Below are 14,837 nucleotides of genomic sequence, written 5' to 3'. Positions count from 1 at the left end.
GCTTTTCCTGCCTGGATTCCTGTTCTCTTCTAGCTCCCTTCTGTTCATATCAGGCTTTTCAGACCTGGCACCTGATCTTCTCCCTGATCCCTATCCTGCTCTGTTAATTGATTTCTCTCTGTGCAGCAATCTCTTTTTCTTTCTTTCTTTCTTTCTTTCTTTCTTTCTTTCTTTCTTTCTTTCTTTCTTTCTTTCTTTCTTTCTTTCTTTCTTTCTTTCTTTCTCTTTCTTCCTTCCTTCCTTTCTTTCTCTTTCTTTCTTTCTTTCTCTTTCTTCCTTCCTTCCTTTCTTTCTTTTTCTTTCTTTCTTTCTTCCTTCCTTCCTTCCTTCCTTTCTTTCTTTCTTTCTCTTTCTTTCTTCCTTTCTTCCTTTCTTTCTCTTTCCTTCCTTCTTTCCTTCCTTTCTTTCTTTCTTTCTTTCCTTCCTTCCTTCCTTCCTTTCTTTCTTCCTTTCTTTCTCTTTCTTCCTTCTTTCCTTCCTTTCTTTCTTTCTCTCTTTCTTTCTCTTTCTTTCTTTCTCTTTTTCTTCCTTCCTTTCTTTCTTTTTCTTTCTTTCTTTCTTCCTTCCTTTCTTTCTTTCTTTCTCTTTTTCCTTTCTTTCTTTCTTTCTTCTTTTCTTCCTTTCTTTCTTTCTCTTTTTCCTTTCTTTCTCTCTCTTTCCTTCTTTCTTTCTCTTTCTTTCTTCCTTTCTTTCTTTCTTTCTTTCTTTCTTTCCTTCCTTCCTTCCTTCCTTCCTTCCTTCCTTCCTTCCTTCCTTCCTTCCTTCCTTCCTTTCTTTCTTTCTTTCTTCCTTCCTTTCTTTCTTTCTTCCTTTCTTTCTTTCTGTGTCCCTTAGTTGAAAAGAAGAGAGTTAGAAGGAGACAAAGGCTAAGGCAGTTGGCTCTCCTCTGTATCCTAGTAATCAAGTTTTGATACTTGAATTGAAGATGCAGAACAAGACACTGGTGGGTGAGTTACATGCAGGAATTGTAGAAAGAGCCATTTCATGCTTCACGAGAGGCGAGGAACTGGGAAGAGACTTTGGAACTGGGAAGAACTAGGAGTGACAAAGGAGATATGATGATCATTCTGGAACTTCTCTCTGGACCAGCTGGGAGACAGGTCTTGAGATGGATGAAAAGGAGATCATAATGGAGTTGGAGTCTTCTTGTTTATCTGTTTTGTTTGTTTGTTTTGCCTTTCTACAACTACCTTGCATGTTTCTCTCCTCTCCTTCCATTCTGCATCCTGTTGTGATCAGTGATAGCAGCACTGACTGTGAGATGCCTACTGAGAGACCACTGGGCCCATCCAGGCATCAGGCCCAGGTGAAGCTCAAGGATGAGCTGGGAAGGGCATACCATGTCCTCAGCTCTTCTAGTCCAAGTGGCGCAGAGACTCTTTTGTTCTACCCTGTATGGAGCTGCTGAGTTGGCCAGAGGTTTCCCTACCCCACCATTTTCAGGACTTGTCCCAGTGCAACCTTGACATGGTTATGTAGTTTTTATTGGTCTTGGGATGGAGTCCAGAAGCTCACTACTCTCCATTTGTGGACTTGCCCTATTACTGTAATGTGATTTCATTGAGCCCAAACCTGACTTCTGGGGATAGCTCCCAACTTTATCTCTTAGAGCCTCCCAAGACAAAGCTCATCACCACCTACATGAAAGGACTTATCTGTGTCTCCATGTGATTTTCAGAGAGTTGGACCCCAGCCTCAGAGTGTCTTTCATTGTCTGGTTCTCTAGGAGAAATATTTCTGTTTGCTTCAACTTCACCTCACGCAATGTAGTTTCCAGCCTCTTCTTCATAACTTGCTTCAACTTGTCGATATTCTCCTTAAAACATGGCCCAGGAGGGAGAATGCCGTTCCTCCACATGATCTGGACACTGCAGACACATCCCCACCCACTCACTTGACCTGATAGGATCCTGTGCCCAATGATGAAGCTTCACATTGACTTCTTTTGATGTAAAGTTTCTTTACAACGATGACGTCAGGGCCTTACACATGTTACCTCGCCAGCTGTTTTGGTCCAAATCCATCAGTGGTCTACCACAAATTAAAAGACAATATTCTATACTCCTTAGAGAAGTATATGATCCCGTTTATACCCTTTTCCTTCTTCATCTCAGACTCATTTTCCCAAGGATCCCCTTTTCTACTACCTCAGTGTGTCCTTAGTGCTCTCTAGCTGTAGAACATTCTCTCTGGGTTATGTGACTGCACTGCTGCTCCATCTGTTGGCAAAACTCTTCTTTGTATTTTTTGCATGATCAACCCTACCTATCCTTTAAGATGTATATCTGTTTTGAGAAAAGAGAGCAAGTGATTTTTAATTTTCAAATACCTAGCACTTAGCACAGATCTATGACTGGTAGCCCACATTTTCATCACGGTGCTTAACACAAGGAAATGGCTTGGGTATCTATTTCTCAGGTTACCCACCAAACTGTAAGTTCCTTGGTGATTAGGAATATAGCATGTTTTACCCTTATTTGTCCTTGTCTGTCTACCTCCTGGAACAGGGTATGATGGGCAGAACATGCTCAATTAGTTGGTGTTGCCCATTCATTCAGTGACACTATGAGGAAGAGCAGTTGATGGGAACTGGCATTATTGAGCTCCCTCTCTGTGCTATTCACAATACTAGTTGCTTCATGCACATCATACATACTTCTCTCAGGCTACCTCTCTGATAGATAATATGTCCATTTCACAGAAAAGGAAACTAAGGCCAAAGGATATTAGCTTATAAGACCAGGATCCTAGTAGAAGCACCAAAACTTGAACTCAAGTGTTCTAATTCCAAATGCCATGTTTTACCACAAGACATCACCACCTCTTATGGCACCATGAACAAGTGTGCCAGCATTCATCTGTAAATGTATAAACTAACCCCAAGAACATTCTGTCTTGGGTTCCCTGCCAATCACAAGGCTCAAGGAAAGAAAAGGACTCTGAGGGTAGATTATCATTAGCAAGAGTATTTCTGTGGACTAGAGTGCTTCAGAGCTACCAAGAAAAGACAGGTATTGTTCTGCTTTATAATTGAGTCAAGCTAGGCCCTGGTGGTTCACTTCCATAATCCTAGCTACTCCGGAAGAGGCTGAGATTTAAGTATTAAGTTCAAAGCCAGCTTAAGCAGAAAATTCCATGAGATTTTAATCTCCAATTAGGCAGCAAAATGCCAGATGTGGATGTTTACTCAAGTGGTAGTGTACCTGCCTTGAACAAAAAAAGCTAAGTGAGAGCATAAAGCCCTGAGTTTAAGTGCAGTACTGGCAAAAAAAAAAAAAAAAAGGACCCTTCCCTCCAGAAGAAATAGGTCAGGATGGGAAGAATCACAATTGCTGAATAGCTTGATCCAAAAGAAAGAACCGGAAAGCTTCTAAAGGCTCAAAAGAGTAAAAAAAAAAAAAAAAAAAACCACTTTTCCCAAGAACTTTGTCATGTTTATGGAACCATATATCCTCCAATGTTTCTAACTCTTCCTGAAAATTTCTCCTCAGGAATCAAAAGGTTAAGGCACCTGAAGAAAGTGTCCTGGGCTCACGTTTTCAGAGAGGAGGGAGGGGAGTTCAAATAAGGAATAAGGAAGGAGCTGAACTCTGGTAGGTCCTGAAAGACTGGAAAATAGGCAGCCTCTCTGGAGCTAATCAAAGGGAAGGAAATGAGATCCTGGGGGCTCTCAGGAAAGATTTTTTTTTTTTGCCAGTCCTGGGGCTTGAACTCGGGGCCTGGGCGCTATCCCGGAGCTTCTTTTGCTCAAGGCTAGCACTCTACCACTTGAGCCACAGTGCCACTTCCAGCTCTTTTTGTTTATGTGGTACTGAGGAATCAAACCCAGGGCTCTATGCATGCTAGGTGAGCACTCTACCACTAAGCCACATTCCCAGCCCTCAGGAAAGATTTTTTTGGGGGGGGGGGGGGCCCGGTCGTGGGGCCTGAGCTCTAGGCCTGGGCACTGTCCCTCAGCTCTTCAGCCCAAGGCTAGCACTCTACCACTTGAACCACAGCGCCACGTCCGGCTTTTTTCTTTTTGCTTATGTGGTGCTGAGGAATCAAACCCAGGGCCTCATGCATGCAAGGCAAGCGCTCTACCACTGAGCCACCTTCCCAGCCCCCAGGAAAGATTTTTGAGAAAGTAAATAGTACATGAATTTAGCCTCACCTCAGGTAGACCTCTAAGTGTGAACTGACAGTCATCTCAAGTAGAACCAAATAACCACTGGCCTTTCCAGCAACAAATGGCTATGGTATCTGGTTGTAAATGCTAAGCTGGGACACTAGGTTCATTTTTCTCTCTGCAGATAAAGAAGAATGCAAGACTTACTCTGGAAGAACCATAGCTCCATCTCTGAGTTTATCCTTTTGGGCTTCTCCAGGAATTCCCAAACTAACATAATTCTCTTCAACATCTTCCTCTTCCTCTACCTCTCTACACTTGCGGGTAATGGGCTCATTGTGACTTTGATCTACTTGGATTCCCGCCTCCACACACCCATGTACTTCTTCCTCAGTGTCCTTTCCATGCTGGATATGAGCTATGTCACTACCACTGTACCCCAGATGTTGGTGCATCTTATCTGCCAGAAGAAAACAATCTCCTATGTTGGGTGTGTGGCCCAGATGTGCATCTTTCTCGTGTTGGGCATTACTGAGGGCTGGCTGTTTTCGATAATGGCCTACGATAGATATGTCGCCATTTGCTACCCACTCAGGTACAAGGTTATCATGAGCCCATGGCTATGTGTGGCATTGGTAGCCTTCTGTGGACTATGGGGTGTTAGTTGTTCCCTTGTGTATACTGTCTTTACCATGCGTCTTCCCTACTGTGGCCCCAATGAGATCAACCACTTCTTCTGTGAAGTCCCTGCTGTGCTGAAGCTTGCCTGTGCTGACACATCTCTCAATGATCGAGTAGATTTCATCCTGGGCTTCATCCTACTCCTGGTACCACTTTCCTTCATCCTGGCCTCGTACGTCCGCATCTTTGCGGCCATCCTGAGAATCCGCTCAGCCCAGGGTCGACTCAAGGCCTTCTCTACCTGTGCCTCCCACATCACTGTGGTCACCATGTTCTGTGGACCTGCCATGTTTATGTACATGAACCCTGGAGCCAATGCCTCTCCAGAACGGGACAAGAAACTGGCTCTGTTCTACAATGTTATTTCTGCCTTTCTCAACCCTATAATCTATAGTCTCCGAAACAAAGATGTGAAAAGGGCTTTCTTCAAAGCAACAGGCTTAGGCAAAACCCCTGAGTGAGGCCACTGGAACACAGAAGGCCATAACTATCCCTGAAAGAACAACATCTATGGCCCTTCTACATTATTCTTTTCCATCACAGGGTGTATAGGCTTGAATCACTGACTGACAGTCAGTGATAGAGATGATGGGCAAAGGTAGTCATATGGTTTTCACTTGCTGATGGTTCTAGAAACTAAGCTATCCCTGGATAGCAAGATATCTGTAATTGTAGACAGAGTACCAAGTAGGACTTCCATCTTTCTTCATTTCTACTTCCCAGGGGCCAACAAAGGGCCTGGCACAAAACAAAACATCATCATGACTGACGGATGAGGATTGGTGATTAATATCAACTTGGGGTAGCTAGGATAAGATGGCTCAGAGAAGCCAATAATTTTGTTTTACTTCAGTAAGAAGCAGGTCTTGAGGAAAAGTAATCTTAGGAATAGGGTGTGGGGATTAGCCACTGACTATCCAGCACTGTCCAGGGGAGAGTGGAGCCTAGACTACATGATCCACACGGCTCCTAAAGTAGGACCAGCTGTAGTATCTCTCAAGAACACAGACAAAACAGTGCCCAAACAGTATCGTGGTGGCTAAGAGCTGACTTGTTTATAGCTACCAGTTTCCTTATATGTCAAAATTAGGATGTTAGTAATTATGGCAAAACACCACCTTGTTGGATTGTTAAGAAAAATTAACAGAGATACAGTTCTTATAATAGTGGTTGGCATAGCGAGTGCTTTGTGTAAACATTCTTCTGTTCTTCTTTTCTAATACTAACTTATCAGACATCTGGAATGACTGCAGTCCAGAGAAAGGAGTAACTAACATTACAAATGAAAGCTAGCACTTGTTTACATTGTAGAGTTAGTTAACCTGGGTCTGTTATCATGAAACCCATGAACTCCATAAAACCCTAAAAAATTATCACAGTCCCTCAAGATGCTACATGAAAAGATTTTCACAATAACTAGCCAGCACCGCTCACAGATACCTTCACAGTTCTTCCATGTTATCAGCATCTAAAAAACATTTATTGAAATCTTAACAGTGGTCATGTTGAAACACCAGGCACCATGATAGATGCCTTAAATCCAAGCATTCAGGAGACCATGGCAAGAAGATTCCAAGCTTGACACCAGCCTGGGCCAATAGTAAGAGCTTAAATAAAAATAAAAACAATAACAAATAAACAAGGAGCTGTGACTCAAGTGGTAGAACTCCAGCCAATCAAACATGTCTTGCAAGTGTAAGTTCCTGATTTCAAACTCTGGTACTGGCACCTCCCCCCCCCCACAGATTGCTAATGATAGAATATTAAGAACACTTTAGTATCCACTTTTATAGACTCACTTCCAAATTTTACCTTTTACTTTTCACCAGTAAAATAGATTTTTTTAACTGTGTGTGTGGAATGATACTGGCTAATCTTTGAAATTCCATAGTCTCTACAACCATCCCACACTTTTCCTGCTCCAAATTTGTCTTTGACTTTTGAAAGTTCAAATCATCAGGTTATTCGAGGGCATACTTCTGTGGTGAGACTCTGTATCAGATTCTTACCTTGAGCACCAAGGAAGCTTACTATTTATAATTGGCTTCTTTAAGACAAGAATTAGTAGCTGGGACGACTATGTTTATTGCAGCATTATTTACCATAGCTAAGATATGGAACCAACCCAGATGCCCCTCAGTAGAATGGATCAAGAAAATGTATATATACACAATGGAATTCTATGCCTCCATCAGAAAGAATGGCATTGCCCCATTTGTTAGGAAATGGAAAGACTTGGAAAAAATTATATTAAGTGAAGTAAGTCAGGCCCAAAGAAACATATGTCCCATGGTTTCTCTTATTTGCAATAACTAGTATATGTCTGAGTCAAGCAGAAAAGGTCAGATAAGCTGATGTTAGGGAAATGAATCCTAAGATATGTATTCAAATGTTTTTTTTTTCATGCGATTGTTTCTAACACATTTATAAGATGATTTCTTTGTTGCTTTGTATGCCCCTCCCCCACAGTATAAACCCTGCTTTCACTGTATTTGATGTCGGTATAATTTGTGGAGGGGAAGGGGAAAAACAAATAGTTTAAATAGGGATACAGGTGGACCCATTGCAACAATGAGATGTACAAGTCGTTACGTCGAAAACGAACTTTACAACTTTGGTGGGGGGGAGAGGAGGAGTGAGGGGGCAAGGGAAGAATGGGAAGGGATGGGAAGGGGAAACAAAGGAGGAGGCTACAAGGCTTGATAAGAAATGTACTCTCATGGGCTGGGAAGGTGGCTCAGTGGTAGAGTGCTTACCTTGCATGCCTGAGGCCCTGGGTTCGATTCCTCAGCACCACATAAGCAAAAAGAAAAAAAAAAACTGGAAGTGACGCTGTGGCTCAAGTGGTAGAAGTGCTAGCCTTGAGCTGAAGAGCTGAGGGACAGCGCCCAGGCCCAGAGTTCAGGCCCCACGACCGGACCCAAAAAAAAAAAAATGTACTCATTATCTTGCCCATGTAATCGTAACCCCTCTGTACAGTATTTTCACAATAAAAAAAGATTAGTAGCTGGGCACCAGTGGCTCATGCTTGTAATCCTTGCTACTCAGAAGGCTGAGATCTGAGGATCATGATTCAAAGCCAGCCTAGGCAAGAAAGTTTGTAAGACTCTCATCTCCACTGAACTACCAAAAAAGACAGAAGTGGAATGTTGCTCAAGTGGTAGAGCATTAGCCTTGAACACAAAAGCTCAGGAACAACACCCAGATCTAGACCAGTGCACACCCCCACCCCCACAAACCCCTACCCCTACCCAAAAGATAAGAATAAATGAGCCTTCATTAACTAAGAACTGTCAAAAAACAGTGACAGTTCTGATGGAGATTATACTGATTTATTCCAACCACCTGATAGTGAAGACAGCTTGAACTCAGTAACAGAAGTCATGGCAGCCATGGTGTTGATGAGTTATGATTATTATTAATGAATAATTAGTATTATTATCCTTTCTTCCACCAGCAAGTTATAACTGGCAGAAGAAAGAATAGTATTTGGCTGTAGGTTTCATGGTGCATTTGCTGAGCATGTTTTGGAAAGGAGCTAGGAAGAGGGCTTGAAGACAGATGCCAAGAGCAACAAGAGGAGGCGGCATAAATTATATGGGAAGATTGGTTGATGTTAGTCAGCACCCAAACTACCAGGACTAGGGAAGAGTTGCTGAAATATTATAGATATAGATAGTGCTATGCAGCCTATATTAAGATAAAGGTGGTGTCCTGGGAGCAGATGGAGGATAACTGTATTTAATAGGCCAGAAAACACATACAGTAGGAGTAAGGATGGAAGAGGACTAGGGAAATTGCTGGAAGAACATGGATACACCAAGTTCAGATTGCAAAGTGGACATGTTTCTAAGCTCTTATGAAAAAGCTCATCCAAGAGTACAGTTCCTAGGGAAAATCTGATTTTGTCAAAGAGATGAAGGGAACATTAGTTACTAGACCCAAGTCCAAGAGCTTATTAAAAAAAAAATCAGTGTCCAAGAGATGAGTATTGGGAGAAATAAAGGCTTTATTCAGTGGCCGAAGAATGGAGAAGAGGACTGGGAATGTAGCTAGTGGTAGAGTACTTGCCTAGCATGCATGAAGCCCTGGGTTCGATTCTTCAATACCACATAAACAGAGAAGCCAAAAGTGGCGCTGTAGCTCAAGTGGTAGATTGCTAGCCTTGAGCAAAAGAAGCTCAGAAACAGTGCCCAGGCCCTGAGTTCAAGCCCCAGGACTGGTAACAAAAAAATGGAGAAGAGGTTCTTAACTCTAGGGTGTCCAATATAGAACTAATAGGGGCGACAAGGAAGGGAGGAGGGCGAGAGGCTAATAAAAGAGGAATACTCATGTCTTTTCTGGGTCTAGGTAGAGCTCTTCCAGGATATTCAGAGCTATCTCTTTTCCCTTCTTTCAAACTCTAGTGTCTCCAGTCACGGTAGCTGGTTGGTATCTTTAACCCTGAAGCAGGGAAAGAGACACTAGGCAAATCTATATCATTAACCTGTATTATAGTTCTGGACAAAGTACTTCTTAATTTTCCAACATATCTACATCAAAGGTGACTAGGATCTGACCCAAAAATTATAGCCACAAAGGAGACAGATTCAAATTAAGGCAGAGATGCCAAAACTTTCAACCCATTTCAGTTACACATCACACATCTACAGGCCATAAAAGTCTTCAAGACCCTGCAAAGTAAGACTGGGGATTTGACTCAAATGGTAGAGCACTTGCCTAGCAAGCTCAAGGCCCTAACAAAGTTCTCTCACCAGTATTTCCAAAAAAAGAGGAGCATGATGAGGAAGAAAAGAGGAAGAAGAGGAGGAAGAGGAGAAGGAGGGGGAAAGAATCCTTCAAAATAGGGGCTGGGAAGGTGGCTCAGTGGTAGTGCGCATGCCTTGCATGCCTGAGGCCCTGGGTTCGATTCCTCAGCACCACATAAGCAAAAAGAAAAAAGCCAGAAGTGGCACTGTGGCTCAAGTGGTAGAGCGCTAGCCTTGAGCTGAAGAGCTGAAGGACAGCGCCCAGGCCCAGAGTTTAGGCCCCATGACTGGACCAAAAAAAAAAAGAATCCTTCAAAATATTCTAGACAACTGTTACCATAACTCACATGGAGGAGGTATTATTTACTGCAAATTCATAGGGAAGCTAAATCTATATTAGTCAGATGTGTGACTTCCAAAATTAATGATCAGTCAACTATGACCTTGTGAGACCAGAGGGTTTATTTAGGTTTTCCCTTAGTAACACATTTAGTGAAGAAATCTTCAATGGGCCTGAATTCTAAGAAAAGGGATTTATAAAGATATTTCAAGGACAAGATTAAACTTAGTCTGGGAAATAATATATGGGATGGATGGATGGATGGATGGATGGATGGATGGATGGATGGATGGATGGATGGATGCCTTAGCAAACATTCTGGGTGGTAGTAGTAAGAGGTGGAGGAGATGGAGCAGGCTGAAACTTCATCACCTTCATTTACTAGACTTTGGATATGGCCCTTAAAAAGTCTGAGCACTAGTTTTCTGAGTTTCAGTTTTACTCTCCAGAGAAATAGAGATAATTTTACTAGAGAAACTATCTCTCTGTGTCTGATCAGCAGCTACCAAGGTTAAAGGTTAAACAAAATTTTTATCTTTTTTTTTTTTTTTGTCAGTTGTGGGGCTTGAACTCCAGGCCTGGGCACTGTCCCCGAACTCTTCAGCTCAAGGCAAGCACTCTACCACTTGAGCCACAGTGCCACTTCCAGTTTTCTGGTAGTTAATTGGAAATAAGAGTCTCACAAAGCCGGGTGCTGGTGGTTCATGCCTGTAATCCTAGCTACTCAGGAGGCTGAGATCTGAGGATCACTGTTCAAAGACAACCTGGGCAGGAAAGTCCATGAGACTCTTATCTCCAATAAACCACTAGAAAACCAGAAGTGGCGCTGTGGTTCAAGCGGTAGAGCGCTCGCCTTGAGCTGAAGAGCACAGGGACAGCCCAAGCCCAGAGTTCAAGCCCCATGACCAACCAAAAAAAAAAGTCTTGCAGACTTTCCTGCCTGGGCTGGCTTTGAAGCGTGATCCTCAGATCTCAGCCTCCTGAGTAGCTAGGATTATAGGCATGAGCCACTAGTGCCTGGCTTGTTTTGTTTTTTGCCAGTTCCAAGGCTTGAACTGAGGACCTGGATATTGTCCCTGAGCTTCTTTTGCACAAGCCTAGCACTTTCCCACTTGAGCTATAGCACCATTTCTGGCTTTTTCTGAGTAGTTTATTGGAGATAAGAGTCTCATGGACTTTTCTGCCTAGGCCTCAGATCTGAAGCCGCCTGAGTAGCTAGGATTACAGGCATGAGCCACCAGCTCCCAGCAACAAGAAATATTTTAAATAAACATTGACTGTGAATAAATGGTAGCCAAAGGCAAGAGATAGAAGTAAGTGAAAGAGGGCTGGGAAGGTGGCTCAGTGGTAGAGTGCTTGCCTTGCATGCATGAGGCCCCGGGTTCAATTCCTCAGCACCACATAAGCAAAAAGAAAAAAAGCCGAAGTGGCGCTGTGGCTCTGTGGCTCAAGTGGTAGAGCACTAGCCTTGAGCTGAAGAGCTGAGGGACAGCGCCCAGGCCCAGAGTTCAGGCCCCACAACCGGACCAAAAAAAAATTTAAAAAAAAAAAAAAAGAAGTAAGTGAAAGACAAGATTGAAAGGGTTTAAGGCTGCATTAGAGAAGGTGGGGTTCAAGTTACTGACTGAAAGAACTTGATCAAGCAATTGGTATTCAGTGGTGTGGATGTGCAGTTGGATGCTGGCTCCCACTGGGATTAGAAAGCATTTTCTTTTTTGCTGGTCGTGGAACTTGAACTCTGGGTCTGGGCACTGTCCCTGAGCTCTTCAGCTCAAGGCGAGCGCTCTACCTCTTGAGCCGCAGCTCTACTCCCAGTTTTCTAGTGGTTTATTGGAGATCAGAGTCTCACAGACTTTCCTGCCCGGGCTGGCTTTGAACCATGATCCTTAGATCTCAGCCTCCTGAGTAGCTAGGATTACAGGTGTGAGCCACCTGCGCCCAGCTTGGCCACCTTCTTATATTCTCACATGGTAAGGAAAAGGAGTGAAGCTTGTTCTCTGTTCACAAATTTATTGCATTTGGATTTTGTAGACTGGACACATTCTATTACCTATGTGGCAAAGAATTTTTGACTCCAAAGAGGCTTTGGAAACAACTCAAGATGTTAATTTTATTTTATTTATTTATTTTTTGTCGGATGTGGGGCCTGAACTCTGGGCCTGGGCGCTGTCCCCCAGCTCTTCAGCTGGTCTACCACTTGAGCCTCAGCCCCACTTCTGGCTTTTTCTGCTTATGTGGTGCTCAAGAATCTAACCAAGGGCCTCATGCATGCAAGGCAAGCACTCTACCACTGAGCCACCGTCTCAGCACCAAGATGTTAATTTTATAGATGAATAAACTGAGATCAGAGGGATGTAAATGGCCCAAAGTCACACAGCAAGGTATCAAGAATGGAATTAAGACCCCAAGTCCCATAGTATCCAGTTTTGTGTTCTTGCACAATACAATGCACACTATTCCATGTTAGCCCATAAACCACACTGATGTTAGGCACCAAGCCAGGTCTCTGTCTGTATTAGTTCCACATACTATGGATTAAGTTTCAGTGTTGCCAACCTGTATTGTTTATCTGTACCACTTTGCTTATATCACCTTATCCTCTTCTGTTCCCATTTCTGTCAGTTTCCATGTTTCATGTTGGTTATATCTATTCTACTGGTTTCTGTGATATTACAGTAAATTATATCATTCTCATTATTTGTTTCCCTCCCTTCAAAGGAGCTTTACCTACCTACTCATTGCCTTGTGACTTGCATTCCTTCTCTACAGGAAGAAAATACTTCCCTTGCCTTCACGTCAGGCTTGGCCATGCAACTTACTCTGAATACTGGAATTATGCAAAGAGATGTGTCTCACTTCTGGGAACCTTTGAGCCATTATTCCTTTCCCTCTGTCATAAGATGGCATATTCCAGATAAGGGCTCTTCTCTCAGGGTAGATCTAAGGCTAAACTTACAAATAACATGAAACGTGAACTATCAATGAACTTTTGCTGTTGTAAACCACTGAGATTACTGGGTGTACCATGATGTAGCAAGTAAATCGAGACAGCCATATTGACTTCATGAGCATATTTCATAAACGCTTGTCCCACTAACCAAGTACTGTGTGGTTCTGAATGTACAATATTAGCTATATACATAACAGATGTCCTTTTCTTCAATAAACATTTTCCCTTCTGTATTCCTGTTCACACGATTGCCCTACTATGTCCTATTATCTTGAGAAAAGCCCCCTTAATGTCCTTGTTCCTCAGACTGTAAACCACAGGATTGAGCAGAGCTGTGAAGACGTTGTAAAAGAGTGAGACTTTCTTGTCTTGTTCAGGGTTGTAGCTGGAGTTAGGTCTCATATAGATATAAGCTGCTGGAGCATAAAAGAATGTGACCACAGTCAGGTGTGAGAAGCAGGTAGAGAAAGCCTTGCAGCGGCTCCGGGTAGACTTGATCTTAAGAATGGCTAGGGCGATACGAATGTAGGAGGCCAGAATGAGGGAGAGTGGAATAACAACCACAAACACACTGAGGACCTGGTCTACCATCTCAATGAGCTGGGTATCCATGCAAGCCAAGCTCCGCACAGAGGGGCCTTCACAGAAGTAATGGTTGATAGTGTTAGGCCCACAGTATGGCAGACTCATGGTGAAGAAAGTATGGATCAGAGAGAAAAAAAACCCACAGGCCCATGTTCCAGCTGCCAACTGCATACACAAGCCCCAATTGAGGATGACAGTATAACGCAGCGGGTAGCAAATGGCTACATAGCGATCATAAGCCATGACTACAAAGAAGATACACTCTATCAGGCCCAGGGCACTAAACACATACATCTGCAGCCAACAGCCAGCAAAAGAGATAGTCTGAGAGTGAGTGAGAAGATGCACCAGCATCTGGGGCATGGTGGTGGTGACATAGCCCATATCGAGCAAGGACAGGATGCAGAGGAAAAAGTACATGGGGGTATGGAGATTTGAGTCTAGGCAGATCAGGGAGGCAATGAGTCCATTGGCCAGGACTGAGATCAAGTAGAGGAGAAGGAAGGCAATGAAGAGGATCTTGTTGGATGTAGGGTCACTGGAGAAGCCGAGCAAGATAAATTCAGAAACCCAACTTTGGTTTTGCCCTGGAAGCATCCACATGCTGGGGCCTGTAAGAGAATCACATTTGTTACATCTCATCTAAACTCTAGTGGCCTAGAGAGAAGTCCAGATATAGGATAGACAGGCTAGGGATTCAATTCTGGCCTCACTACTCAATTTCTATGTAATAGTGAACAAATTGCTTAACCACTCAGAATCTATATCTCTTCATCTATAAAATGTGGTTAGAGCCAAGCGCCAGTGGCTCATGCTTATAATCCTAGCTACTCAGAAGGCTGAGATCTGAGGATCACAGTTCAAAGCCAGCCCTGGAAGGAACGTCTGTGAGACTCTTATCTCCAATTAACCACCAGAAAACTGGAGGCGGAGCTGTGGCTCAAGTGGTAGAGTGCTAGCCTTGAGCTGAAGAGCTCAGGGACAGTGCCCAGGCAGAGTTCAAGCTCCACAACTGACCCCCCCCAAATGTGGCTACAGCTGGGCACTGAGGGCTCACTCTTATAATCCTAGCTACACAGTAGGCTGAGATCTGAAGGTCATGGTTCTGTTATAAGTCTGTAAGACTTATCCCCAAATAACCACTGAAACACTGGAAGTGGAGCTGTGGCTCAGGGAAAGTGTCCAGGCTCTGAATTCAAGCCCCAGGTCTGGCATACACACACACACACACACACACACACACACAAAAAAAATGTGGCTAATATTTCTCATCTCTCAAGATTTTTTATAAGGATTAGAGATGATGTATTTGAAGCATCTAATGTAATGTCTTGAAATATTAAACAGCACTCAATGAGTCCCTATGCTATCTGCTCACGCTCATTCCCCGCCTCCCACTTACAGCAATACCCAGTTTACATTATC

General features: G+C 43.3%; 2 protein-coding genes across 2 annotated transcripts; one reads left to right on the top strand and one right to left on the bottom strand.

Annotated features, from left to right (window-relative positions):
• The first annotated feature begins 4,302 nt into the window (after positions 1-4,302).
• LOC122110417 (putative olfactory receptor 2B3) lies at positions 4,303-5,250 on the top strand. The gene has a single exon (XM_042683025.1). The coding sequence runs from the start codon at positions 4,303-4,305 to the stop codon at positions 5,248-5,250; it is 948 nt and encodes a 315-aa protein (XP_042538959.1).
• A 7,817-nt stretch (positions 5,251-13,067) lies between these two features.
• Positions 13,068-14,030, bottom strand: LOC122103847 (olfactory receptor 2A12-like). The gene has a single exon (XM_042674528.1). The coding sequence runs from the start codon at positions 14,013-14,015 to the stop codon at positions 13,068-13,070; it is 948 nt and encodes a 315-aa protein (XP_042530462.1). The 5' UTR covers positions 14,016-14,030.
• Between the last annotated feature and the right edge of the window lie 807 nt (positions 14,031-14,837).

This window comes from Dipodomys spectabilis, unplaced genomic scaffold, assembly GCF_019054845.1.
Source record: "Dipodomys spectabilis isolate Male_0828 unplaced genomic scaffold, ASM1905484v1 ptg000002l, whole genome shotgun sequence".
In the NCBI taxonomy this organism is placed as follows: domain Eukaryota; kingdom Metazoa; phylum Chordata; class Mammalia; order Rodentia; family Heteromyidae; genus Dipodomys; species Dipodomys spectabilis.
The sequence above is the reverse complement of the archived record's forward strand: the minus strand, read 5'-3'. Positions and strand labels throughout refer to the sequence as shown.

Bases quoted from the DNA above. Each gene is read 5' to 3' on its own strand.
- LOC122103847 (XM_042674528.1), bottom strand. From the start codon at position 14,015: ATGTGGATGCTTCCAGGGCAAAACCAAAGTTGGGTTTCTGAATTTATC.
- LOC122110417 (XM_042683025.1), top strand. From the start codon at position 4,303: ATGCAAGACTTACTCTGGAAGAACCATAGCTCCATCTCTGAGTTTATC.